The sequence below is a fragment of the Schistocerca nitens genome, chromosome 10 (genome assembly GCF_023898315.1).
Source record: "Schistocerca nitens isolate TAMUIC-IGC-003100 chromosome 10, iqSchNite1.1, whole genome shotgun sequence".
NCBI classification, from domain to species: domain Eukaryota; kingdom Metazoa; phylum Arthropoda; class Insecta; order Orthoptera; family Acrididae; genus Schistocerca; species Schistocerca nitens.
In genome coordinates this window covers 1333390-1346336 of record NC_064623.1, presented here as the reverse complement: position 1 = coordinate 1346336, position 12947 = coordinate 1333390, and the positions used below count along the sequence as shown (strand labels likewise).

The following is a 12947-nucleotide window of genomic DNA, read 5'->3' as shown; positions in this document are numbered from 1 at the left end:
TGGCAGATTTTGAGACAGTTTGGTTGTAGAAGCTATTAAAAGCATCTCAGATTGAAATTTGTGCTAAATTTCGAATTTCTGTATAATTTCACCAATCTTGTGGAATTTGCATTCTTTTAAATTTGGCTTTTTTCCCCCCCCCAAGTGTGTTCTTATCCATTTAGTGGACCAGGGGGGGATCAGTTTCATTGCTTATTAATTTGTGGTGCAGACTCTTAACTGCAGTAAATACAATTTCCCTGAATTCAAACCACATCTGGTGTGTGCTTACAGTCAGATTGGAAGGAGTGTAGACTGTCTCTTGGATAGGTGTCTAACAAATTTTAAAAAAATTACTTTGCATTTATTTTTGGTGGGTTCTGATGTTACGGCATTCAGTCTTGCTACAACTGGTGGTCACTAATTCTGTATCCACCATGATGCCCTGTATTTGTTCAGGATTTTTTGTTGCTAGTAGGTCAAGTAATGTTGGCTCTTGAACTAATTATTTGAAATAATTTCCTGAGAAAGCATTCAGTGCAATTTCTGACAATGTTTTGTGCCTACTGCTGGCTTTAAACATATATTTCTCCCAACATATCGAGGGCAGATTTAAGTCCCCACCAACTAATATTGTATAAGTGGGGTACCTATTTGAAATGACTCAAATTTTTCTTTGAACTGTTCAGCAACTGCATCATCTGAGCCAAACCAATCATTAATTTATTCTGGTTGTCAAGTATAACCTCAACCCACATTAACTCACAGGGACTATCCACTTCAATTTCACCACAATTACTTTTGACAGCAGTAAACACTTGTCCACTGACTGTATTAAATCTGTCGTTTCTGAACACGATTAGGTCCTTTGAAAAATTTCGGCTCAACTTACTTCCAGTTTAGCCAATTTTCTGTACGATTTGATATTCAGTGCTTTCTATTAGCACTTGGAGCTATGGTTCTTTTCCAATGCAGCTATGACAATTTACAACTACAATATCAATTTTTCCTATCTCTACCTTCCTGTGTTTGCCCTGCACCCTTCTAGACTGACACACATTTTGTGGTTTCCCAAGACCCTCTAACCTAAAAAACCACCCAGTCCCCACTACCCATGTAGCCACTTCAAGTTTGTAGTGGACTTCTGATCTATTAAGCGGAACCCAGAAACCCACTACCCAATGACGCAAGTTGAAGGAATCTGCAGCCTACACTATTTCAGAACCTCCTGAGCCTTTGATTCAGTCCCTCAACTTGTCTCTGTACCAAAGGACCACAGGCTTAGTTCAACTAGCCAGCTGAAACAAGAGAGAATCTCTTCTGATCTGAAGTCACACACATTGTTTGGTACTGGCATGAGCCACCACCCACAGCTGGCTGCACCTTGTGCTCTTCATGGCTTCCAGAAGAACCTTTCCCATATCTGGAATGGCTGCACATGGAGTCACACTAGACTCCTTCCCCTTCTTTGCAGGCATATTCCTAAGAAGCCTCATTATGTGTCTAACATTGCAGCTTCCAACAACTAGCAAATCCGACTTCCTCTGGAACAGGAGGAGCGTCTTTATCTGGCTCTGGGAAATCATCAGCCACATATAGCACCTGAAACCTGTTTGTCAGACAAAGTGGTGTGACCTTTTGATCAGCCCCATGGGAAGTCTTCAGATTTCTGCCAGGCCCTGGAATGACCTCCCACTCAACCACAAGTGAGAGGTCAGCCTTAGTGCAGGCAGTAACTGGGGCGATCACAGCATTAGACCAAACGGGGGGGGGGGATATGTGGGATGTACTCGACTTCCCTCAGATCCCTGTGTCCGACCTCCCCCTCCCTGTCCCACAGTGATGCCCATTGGCAACAGCTTCAAGCTGTGTGATGGAAGCCAACACAGCCTAGAGCTGTGAGCAAAAGGTTACCAACTGATCTCGAATCTGTACGCAGCAATCACAGTCCCTATCCATACTAAAGACAGCCAAACATATACACTAGACAGTTAACAAATGTGGAACTGTGCTTGATAAATAAACATGCATGAAATTAACGACTTTAAACTAAAGAGCATTTAAACATGTAAGAAATTACGAAAGTAAACTAGTAAATATGCAGATAACTGAAAATAAGTCACTCCATTCAGAGTTTGTTAACCAAGCTTTGTACTTGGAAGTTTTGAAAAGATTGCACAGCAGTGTGCTGCGGAAGTGGCGTTATTTGTGTGGCAGTCGGGTGGCTAATTATTATTATTATTATTATTATTTCCCCCCCCCCCCTGCCCCCAATGTGACGATGCCCCTGCTTACATTGAACTTGACCAAAAATGGTAGGACCCCTTTTCCTCACTTCCAGTACCCACCTGGCCTTGCCCCATGTGACTCTTTTGTTTCCTAGAATCAAAATATGTGAAAGGAAAATATTTTGCTGATGTTGCGGAAGTGAAGATAAAATGAGAGGTACTGTCAAGCATCACAGAAGATGAATTTAAACAGTGTTTTGAAAACCTGAATAAAAGATTAGATAAGTGTATTAGTGCAATGGGAGAGTACTTTGAAGGATATTGAAGGTTTGTTCTTGAAATTTGAATAAATAAGTTAAAAAAAGTACAGTTCCCTCCGCTTAACTCTTGTGGTGCTGTTTACATGCCTGTGATGAAAGGCACAGTTCTTATTTGGGTTTTCTCCAATTTGTCTGTTAATTGTACCAAGCAAGAGTCCAAAAGTGGTGGGCAGTTGTGGAAAATTCATCAGTCTTCTGTACACCACCACCATTCATTGATAAAGCACACTTCTCTGATTCTTCCTGGTACCTGCCTTTCGCACAACTAGTGTTATTTCCACCACAAAGCACTCTGGACAAACCTCCCTAGCACTGGGTCTCAAATCAGTAGTTAAACACACTTTCATGTTAGCCTTCTAGTAACCACTTGCTCCACTACCCAATAATAGAAGAAAGTCCCAAGTCAGATTTAGAAAAAACACACACACACACACACACACACACACACACACACACACACACACACACGCGCGCGCGGCCCATGTTGTCTCAGAGTGCTAAGGCCTGATTGCAGACACTTCTGTAACTAATTTTTCATTAATTAAATAACAAATACCTGTTATAAAGCATCTGACTGAACTCCTCCATGTAGGAAGAAGAAGAAAAGAAACGACAAGACCTGGAAATGGGTGGATGGTCAGGGAGTGGCTCAAAAGATATTCTGGAGAAGAGTGGTGACGTGCAGATGGCATCACTACCGCTGAAAGGTGGTGACTCTGGCAAGGGCACAGCCACACAGAGTTCTGTTGCAGGATCAGAAGACCCGGAGAAATATTGATGCTCTGTTTCATCGAAAATATCCCATAATTTTCTGGACTGAGCAGATGTCTTGATGGATTTTGGTAGTACGGGCGAGGAGACTTTCTGTAACGGTAACAGCATGGTGTGCTTTGTTGTACAGAAAATGGAATTTACATTACTTGCAAACTAGCATTGTGCTTGTTGCCTCTGATTAATTTAAAAAATAACTGTATCTGTTTATGGTTACTGATCGCATTGTTCAACTTCTTTATGTAAAATGTTCTTTTTTGTGTGAACCTAATTTGTAATGCATGTGCTCTGAGAGGGAAAAATACATATTAATGTCAGCTCAGTATTTGTTTACAAATTGACAGGAAGTAGTACAAACATAAGAAGCAACATGAATTGAAGACCTGTGGATTAGTTTGCTAGCTCTTCTGTTTAGTGTATAGCCCAGAACTGAAGGTGTTATCTTTTACAGAAAAATAATTAACTAAACAAATTTTTGGTCTGTGCTAATCTGTCAGGTAGAATAATGTGACAGTAGCTAACATTGTGCTGGTAATGAGTTTGTCATAAAATGCATTACTAGGTACCTGAGACTGTAGCTGTTTCCTCTTTTCACTTTATTGAGTTCCACAAGGGATGAAATGTATTAAAATTTTAAAATCAAGTAAATAATGCCTTATAAAGTGAAATGATCTACTTAAGCACACTTACATACAATCATTTTAATTATAATTTTGAGCTCATTTGTATATTAATTCTTGAGAGCAGAATTGGGAACTGCTGTTATTAAGACAATGTAGCTTTTTTTTTTTCTTTTTTTTAAAGGTGATTAAGAAATCATTACCCTTGCAAGTGACACTTCCCGTTGTTCACATTTTCAGCGTTGTTACAGTGGTACTTTATTTATAAAAATATAAATTTTATCTGTTAATCAATTTCTAAGTTTATTGTATTGACTACATTGTGTCTATCTACCAGCACTTTCTCGTTTGGTAAGTTACAGCATCTTTGTTTTTTATATATATGATTACAGAATAAGGTTATAATAGAGGGAAACATTCCAGTTTTTAGATACATGATTACAGAATAAGTTATACTCAGAAACTGCCTCCATTATCTTGTCTTGAAAGTTGTATGCATGTACATATTGTTCATGCTTATACTTCCTCACACCTAGAAAATCAATTACGCTGCAAGCACATTAGTTTACTTGTTTTAAGTTTTTTTTTTTCCAAATTTGTGGAAAGTGTTCAAGAAATAAACACACATGTCCAAGAAATTAATCAATCCTACATAATCAGTTTCAAAATTCTACCATAATATTCATATGCTTCTTTAATTCTTTGTATTTTTATGTGAAAAAGATGAGACACCATTTTGCGGAGAATAAAGTTGTGTATTTTTTTAATGAACCGAGATACATAACACAACTTCCACAGAATGCGGTATGATTTAACAGTACAGATGTTTCTTCTCCCCACGCCAGAAATCTATTTATTATGAGAAATGTTTTAGCATCAAAGAGAATTGTGACATGACACAAGGTTTTCCACCCTTGCAGTTACCATTAATTTATTCCTATCACTGTCCCCTTCAAAGTTATGAAAATGTTACATATTGCCTTTATTTTTTATTATATTTATTTTTTATTTATTTATTTTCACTGTAAAGATGGAGGGCATATTATAGAAATGATACCTCTGTAAGGATGTGCTCTAAACATGGTACCCATGTTCTCGATGCAAATAGTCAGTTACATGTGAGTCACTCTCAAAACTCTGATTATCTAGTTAACCTTTTAATTTTACAATGCGAGGATAGTGACAATGCTAGTGGGAAATGCATTTCAATTTGTTTAGTTTCTCACACAAAATGATGATAATCTGACCCACACCCCACAAGGTGACTGGAGACGTTTGTCACAGAAGTTGAGCCTCGTGCCTGATGGTAGGTACTGTTTGTTGCTTATTTGAAGCTCTCTGGAGGAAGCAGTTTGCACATCGTACAGCTGGTGGCCTCTCTGATGTCGTGTCTTCGACAATTTATTTTCTCTTGGGCTTTAAGCATGAAGACTGTCAAGTGTCTACAGTACACTTACTGAGTCGGATATAATATAGATCTCATTTAATAAAAAGCACTAATTCTGCTTATCAGTGGCATCGTTTCTCAATCTAAAAATACAAAGAAAATTGTAATTGATATTGAGGAGTGGCTAATTTACCATGCTTTTTGTCTTGTGGTTGTATGTTTTTGTGTGGGACTAGAAACTGCTGTTTTTGTATTAATATTAGAATTAGGTATAGTAAAAATTTCTAATGTATCACACATAAGGAGTATCAGTTTACTGGTACCATCTACAGTGAGTGCTCTGAACTGTGACAGCTTGAGACAGATCCACTATGACAGTAAATAGCGTGTATTCAGTGTGGGACTCTTGTGCAGTAAAGACAATAACTTCGAGCTCTTTCTGTAATAAGTAGTTGAATTTTGATTTTGCTTGTATTCAATGCGATCACATCTTTATTAACAATATTTTTGTCTAAGAAAATACGTGCAGCTGTTCGAATGAATGGGAGTCCCAACAGTATTAACCTTTCTGCAGTTGCGTATACCACTTGCTTGTGTGGAATAAATTGGTGTGTGTGTGTGTGTGTGTGTGTGTGTGTGTGTGTGTGTGTGTGTGTGTGTGTGTGTGTGTGTCTTGCGGACAAAACGCTTCTGTAAAGATACCTTATACTGTATGTATATAAGGTGAATTGTCAAATTTGATGTACATTTGACATATTTGTATACAAAAAGTTGAACTGTATTTTTTGATGTTTGTAACAATCATTATACACAAATAAAATGATGTAACTCAGTGTTTGGAAAGATTTCTTTGATTAGAGCTTGTTATGTATTGTATGTATGTATGTTCATGCACATATTAAATTTATCCTTTAATGTGTAGGACGGGCTAAAGTATGGAGCAGGTAAAAAAAAAGTGTTACTGTAAATTGCTTGTAACAAAGACTCTCGGGCAACATAGATTTATGAAAATAGTTGCAGAGAAATTAAAACAATAAACTAGAACAAAAAAGAACCCGTGTGAAAAATACATCAAAATACACACAGTATTAGGATTGGTATACGTTGTACACATACATGACAATTAAAATACACTAGTATCCTAAATTAAAGCAATAAACTATTTCCCCATACTGTGTTAATTCGCGATATAATCATTCAAACTTTAAACAGGTGTGTGTATGATAGTGTTCTGCACGGAATATGGCATTCCGATCAATGGACGACCGTGCCGACAGTAACATCAGGGCACCTATCAAACAGCTTAGTGTTTGCTGGGTAGTCCCACATTCACAGCAATTGTGTACACAGTCACAGACAGTGCAGTGCAGTCTGATTGGCATCTCCTATGTGCTAGACGGTCACAGAAAGAATGGTAGCATGACAATTGCTAAATAACCAGTGAGCCATTGCCTTAATGTGACTCATTCTGTTGTTTCTCGGATGTGGTGACAGTTGAGAGAGACCAATCTGTATCCTATAGACAGAGTGCAGGGCAAACCGCGTGTGACATAAAGAGGACTGTTATTTGGCTGTAAGGTCACAATGGCACCACTTTAGTATTGGATGGCAACTAGCATCATCTGACCTCGCAGAATCCACTGGAACTGTTGGATCCAAGCAAATGGTGTACTGAAGGCTTCAGCAGAGCGGCCTTTGTCGGAGAATTGTTGTCTGTGTACCTCTGTCACATTTTCGCAGAACAGAACATCTAGAGTGGAGTCATCGACATACCACCTGGACAATCGGTGGACGAATGTTGTTTTCACAGATGAGTCCCGTTTTGGTCTGGAGAGTGATTTGATGGATTCACCTCTGGAGGGAATGTGAAACACGATTTTGGAACCTAAACATTGTGGAAAGAGGCCGATACCAAGGATCCCCAATGGTGGGGGCAAGGATTATGTTGACCACTGTAACACCTCTTCATTAAATTGTGCGGGTGAATTGGCAAGGTTTAAGTGCTGTCAAGTATCGTAAGGAGATTGTGGACCTCGCGCGCAGTTGTTGCGAGGTGCTGTGGGCCCAGACTTCGTATTGATGCACGATAATAACCCACTTCGTAGAGCAAAGGTATTTGATGTTGGAAATGGAAGATATTACACATGTCACACACAGACACACAGGCAGACATATGTAAAGGCAAAGAGATTGGGCAGAGATGCCAGTCGAGGCGGAAGTACAGAGGCAAAGATGTTGAATGACAAGTGAAGTACAATGTGCGGTAACTTGATATTAGCGGAGGTTGAGGCCTGGTGGATAACGGGAAGAGAGAGAATACCCACTACCCACCAGGCCTCAACCTCCACTAATTTCAAGTTGCCGCCCCTCGTACATCACTTGTCATTCAACATCTTTGCCTCTGTACTTCTGCATCGACTGACATCTCTGTTCCCCCTAAGGTAAGTCTTTCCGCTCCGGGGATTGGAATGACTCCTTACCCTCTCCCTTAAAACCCACATCCTTTCGTCTTTCCCTCTCCTTTCCTCTTTCCTGCTGAAGCAACCTTGGGTTGCGAAAGCTTGAAATTTTTGTGTGTTTTTTATTCTCTATCTACCAGCGCTTTCTCATTTGGTAAGTCACAGCAGCTTTGTTTTATATATATATATATATATATATATATATATATATATATATATAGGGAAACATTCCACGTGGGAAAAATATATCTAAAAACAAAGATGATGTGACTTACCGAACGAAAGCGCTGGCAGGTCGATAGACACACAAACACACACACAAAATTCAAGCTTTCGCAACAAACTGTTGCCTCATCAGGAAAGAGGGAAGGAGAGGGAAAGACGAAAGGATGTGGGTTTTAAGGGAGAGTGTAAGGAGTCATTCCAATCCCGGGAGCGGAAAGACTTACCTTAGGGGGAAAAAAGGACGGGTATACACTCGCGCACACACACACACATATCTCCATCCGCACATACACAGACACAAGCAGACATATTTAAAGACAAAGAGTTTGGGCAGAGATGTCAGTCGAGGCGGAAGTGAAGAGGCAAAGATGATGTTGAATGACAGGTGAGGTATGAGTGGCGGCAACTTGAAATCAGCGGAGATTGAGGCCTGGTGGGTAACGGGAAGAGAGGATATATTGAAGAGCAAGTTCCCATCTCCGAAGTTCGGATAGGTTGGTGTTGGTGGGAAGTATCCAGATAACCCGGACGGTGTAACACTGTGCCAAGATGTGCTGGCCGTGCACCAAGGCATGTTAAGCCACAGGGTGATCCTCATTACCAACAAACACTGTCTGCCTGTGTCCATTCATGCGAATGGACAGTTTGTTGCTGGTCATTCCCACATAGAATGCATCACAGTGTAGGCAGGTCAGTTGGTAAATCACGTGGGTGCTTTCACATGTGGCTCTGCCTTTGATCATGTACACCTTCCGGGTTACAGGACTGGAGTAGGTGGTGGTGGGAGGGTGCATGGGACAGGTTTTACACCGGGGGCGGTTACAAGGATAGGAGCCAGAGGGTAGGGAAGGTGGTTTGGGGATTTCATAGGGTTGAACTAAGAGGTTACGAAGGTTAGGTGGACGGCGGAAAGACACTCTTGGTGGAGTGGGGAGGATTTCATGAAGGATGGATCTCATTTCGGGGCAGGATTTGAGGAAGTCGTATCCCTGCTGGAGAGCCACATTCAGAGTCTGGTCCAGTCCCGGAAAGTATCCTGTCACAAGTGGGGCACTTTTGTGGTACTTTTGTGGGGGATTCTGGGTTCGAGGGGATGAGGAAGTGGCTCTGGTTATTTGCTTCTGTACCAGGTCGGGAGGGTAGTTGCGAGAAGCGAAAGCTATTGTCAGGTTGTTGGTGTATTGGTTCAGGGATTCCGGACTGGAGCAGATTCGTTTGCCACGAAGACCTAGGCTGTAGGGAAGGGACCGTTTGATGTGGAATGGGTGGCAGCTGTCATAATGCAGGTACTGTTGCTTGTTGGTGGGTTTCATGTGGACGGACGTGTGAAGCTGGCCATTGGACAGGTGGAGATCAACGTCAAGGAAAGTGGCATGGGATTTGGACTGGACCAGGTGAATCTGATGGAACCAAAGGAGTTGAGGTTGGAGAGGAAATTCTGAAGTTCTTCTTCACTGTGAGTCCAGATCATGAAGATGTCATCAATAAATCTGTACCAAACTTTGGGTTGGCAGGCCTGGGTAACCAAGAAGACTTCCTCTAAGCGGCCCATGAATAGGTTGGCGTATGAGGGGGCCATCCTGGTACCCATGGCTGTTCCCTTTAATTGTTGGTATGTCTGGCCTTCAAAAGTGAAGAAGTTCTGGGTCAGGATGAAGCTGGCTAAGGTGATGAGGAAAGAGGTTTTAGGTAGGGTGGCAGGTGATCGGCGTGAAAGAAGTGCTCCATCACAGCGAGGCCCTGGACGTGCGGAATATTTGTGTATAAGGAAGTGGCATCAATGGTTACAAGGATGGTTTCTGGGGGTAACAGATTGGGTAAGGATTTCAGGCGTTCAAGAAAGTGGTTGGTGTCTTTGATGAAGGATGGGAGACTGCATGTAATGGGTTGAAGGTGTTGATCTATGTAGGCAGAGATCCGTTCTGTGGGGGCTTGGTAACCAGCTACAATGGGGCGGCCGGGATTATTGGGTTTGTGGATTTTAGGAAGAAGGTAGGGGTGCGGGGTGTCGGAGGGGTCAGGAGGTTGATGGAGTCAGGTGAAAGGTTTTGCAGGGGCCTAAGGTTCTGAGGATTCCTTGAAGCTCCGCCTGGACATCGGGAATGGGGTTACCTTGGCAAACTTTGTATGTGGTGTTGTCTGAAAGCTGACGCAGCCCCTCAGCCACATACTCCCAACGATCAAGTACCACGGTCGTGGAACCCTTGTCCGCCGGAAGAATGACGATGGATCGGTCAGCCTTCAGATCACGGATAGCCTGGGCTTCAGCAGTGGTGATGTTGGGAGTAGGATCAAGGTTTTTTAAGAGGGATTGAGATGCAAGGCTGGAAGTCAGAAATTCCTGGAAGGTTTGGAGAGGGTGATTTTGAGGAAGAGGAGGTGGGTCCTGCTGCGACGGAGGACGGAACTGTTCCAGGCAGGGTTCAATTTGGATGGTGTCTTGGGGAGTTGGATCATTAGGAGTAGGATTAGGATCATTTTTATTCGTGGCAAAGTGATATTTCCAGCAGAGAGTACGAGTGTAGGACAGTAAATCTTTGACGAGGGCTGTTTGGTTGAATCTGGGAGTGGGGCTGAAGGTGAGGCCTTTGGATAGGACAGAGGTTTCGGATTGGGAGAGAGGTTTGGAGGAAAGGTTAACTACTGAATTAGGGTGTTGTGGTTCCAGGTTGTGTTGATTGGAATTTTGGGGTTTTGGAGGGAGTGGAGCTGGAATTGGGAGATTGAGTAGATGGGAGAGACTGGGTTGGTGTGCAATGAGAGAAGGTTGAGGTTTGCTGGAATGGTTGTGAAGGGTGAGTGAGTTGCCTTTCCGGAGGTAGGAAACCAGGAGATTGGATAGTTTTTTGAGGTGGAGGGTGGCATGCTGTTCTAATTTACGGTTGGCCTGTAGGAGGATGCTCTGAACAGCCGGTATGGATGTGGGAGAGGAAAGATTAAGGACTTTTATTAAGGATAGGAGTTGACGGGTGTGTTCATTGGCTGAGTTGATGTGTAGGTGAAGGATTAGGTGGGTGAGGGCAATGGATTGTTCAGTTTGGAACTGGTATAGGGACTGATGGAAGGAAGGGTTGCAGCCAGAGATGGGAACTTTAAGTGTGAGGCCTTTGGGGGTAATGCCAAATGTCAGACAAGCCTGAGAAAATAGAATATGGGAGCGTAATCTGGCTAGGGAGAAGGCATGTTTGCGGAGGGAATGTAAATAAAACTTAATGGGGTCGTTGTGGGGGTGCTGTGAGGGTGACATGGTATTAGAAGGTGGAAAGTGTAACATCAGGTGAAATGAAAATGAAAATAAAAATATATGGGGGAGAGATAAAGGTGGACTGGAAAGTAACTGGAGATCAGGTGTGAAAAAAGGTGAGAAGGTGTTGGTTACAGCTGGGCTATGTTGGACTTGGGTTGGTAGATAACGATGTGCACAAAGGTTAGGTGGTTGTGTTGCCGCCAAAACACGTTAAAGGACGGAGAAATTCGGGAAAATTTCGAAAAAACTGCGTGTAATATATTAGAAGGAGTGGTTTTGTGGTTGCAGATTATGAAAATGAGGCTAACAATTGTCTGACGAAGAAATAATGACGTTAAAACCTGTGGGAAGCGGATAAAAATTATCAGTGATGTGGGAAAAACGGGAATGGAAATAAAGCAAAAGTTATTAGAACTAGCCGAAATGGTTGTTTAAAAGGTGAAAGGAACTGTTTGTGAACAAGAAATTGTGGATTTTATAGCGGCGGTAGTGTTGAAAGCGGTAATAAAATTTTTTTGGTTATGGTTTGGAAGTGGGTTAAGTATATATAGGCGGGATAAAATTGTATAGCAGATTACGGTAAAAAGGAGACGGTGAATACAAAGTGAAACTACTGGCAAAAACAGAAAGAGAAAATAAGATGACAGAAAAGATTTCGAAATGCAACAGTGACAATAACGAACGTAATTGTTGGGTTCAAATTACTGATATCAATATAATAGAGGGAAACATTCCACGTGGGAAAAATATATCTAAAAACAAAGATGATGTGACTTACCGAACGAAAGCGCTGGCAGGTCGATAGACACACACACAAACAAACACAAACACACACACAAAATTCAAGCTTTCGCAACAAACTGTTGCCTCATCAGGAAAGAGGGAAGGAGAGGGAAAGACGAAAGGATGTGGGTTTTAAGGGAGAGTGTAAGGACGATCACCTGCCACCCTCGCAACTACCCTCCCGACCTGGTACAGAAGCAAATAACCAGAGCCACTTCCTCATCCCCTCGAACCCAGAATCCCCCACAAAAGTACCACAAAAGTGCCCTACTTGTGACAGGTTACTTTCCGGGACTGGACCAGACTCTGAATGTGGCTCTCCAGCAGGGATACGACTTCCTCAAATCCTGCCCTGAAATGAGATCCATCCTTCATGAAATCCTCCCCACTCCACCAAGAGTGTCTTTCCGCCATCCACCTAACCTTCATAACCTGTTAGTTCATCCCTATGAAATCCCCAAACCACCTTCCCTACCCTCTGGCTCCTATCCTTGTAACCGCCCCCGGTGTAAAACCTGTCCCATGCACCCTCCCACCACCACCTACTCCAGTCCTGTAACCCGGAAGGTGTACACGATCAAAGGCAGAGCCACATGTGAAAGCACCCACGTGATTTACCAACTGACCTGCCTACACTGTGATGCATTCTATGTGGGAATGACCAGCAACAAACTGTCCATTCGCATGAATGGACACAGGCAGACAGTGTTTGTTGGTAATGAGGATCACCCTGTGGCTTAACATGCCTTGGTGCACGGCCAGCACATCTTGGCACAGTGTTACACCGTCCGGGTTATCTGGATACTTCCCACCAACACCAACCTATCCGAACTTCGGAGATGGGAACTTGCTCTTCAATATATCCTCTCTTCCCGTTACCCACCAGGCCTCAATCTCCGCTGATTTCAAGTTGCCGCCACTCATACCT

The 12947-nt window shown here is 42.4% G+C and overlaps 1 protein-coding gene across 2 annotated transcripts in view; it reads left to right on the top strand.

Moving 5' to 3' along the window:
• LOC126210376 (protein FAM177A1) overlaps nt 1-6140 on the top strand; it is a 30357-nt gene extending 24217 nt beyond the window's left edge. Inside the window, exons 4-5 of one of the 2 annotated variants that reach the window (XR_007540655.1) lie at nt 3120-4316; nt 4369-6140. Coding sequence is in view for 1 of the 2 variants with exons in the window: in XM_049939605.1 (XP_049795562.1) it covers nt 3120-3305 (186 nt within the window). In the remaining variant the exon portion in view is untranslated. Of the gene's footprint in view, nt 1-3119 lie in introns of both variants that reach the window. The other variant, XM_049939605.1, reaches the window with a different exon arrangement.
• Nucleotides 6141-12947: the final 6807 nt, after the last annotated feature.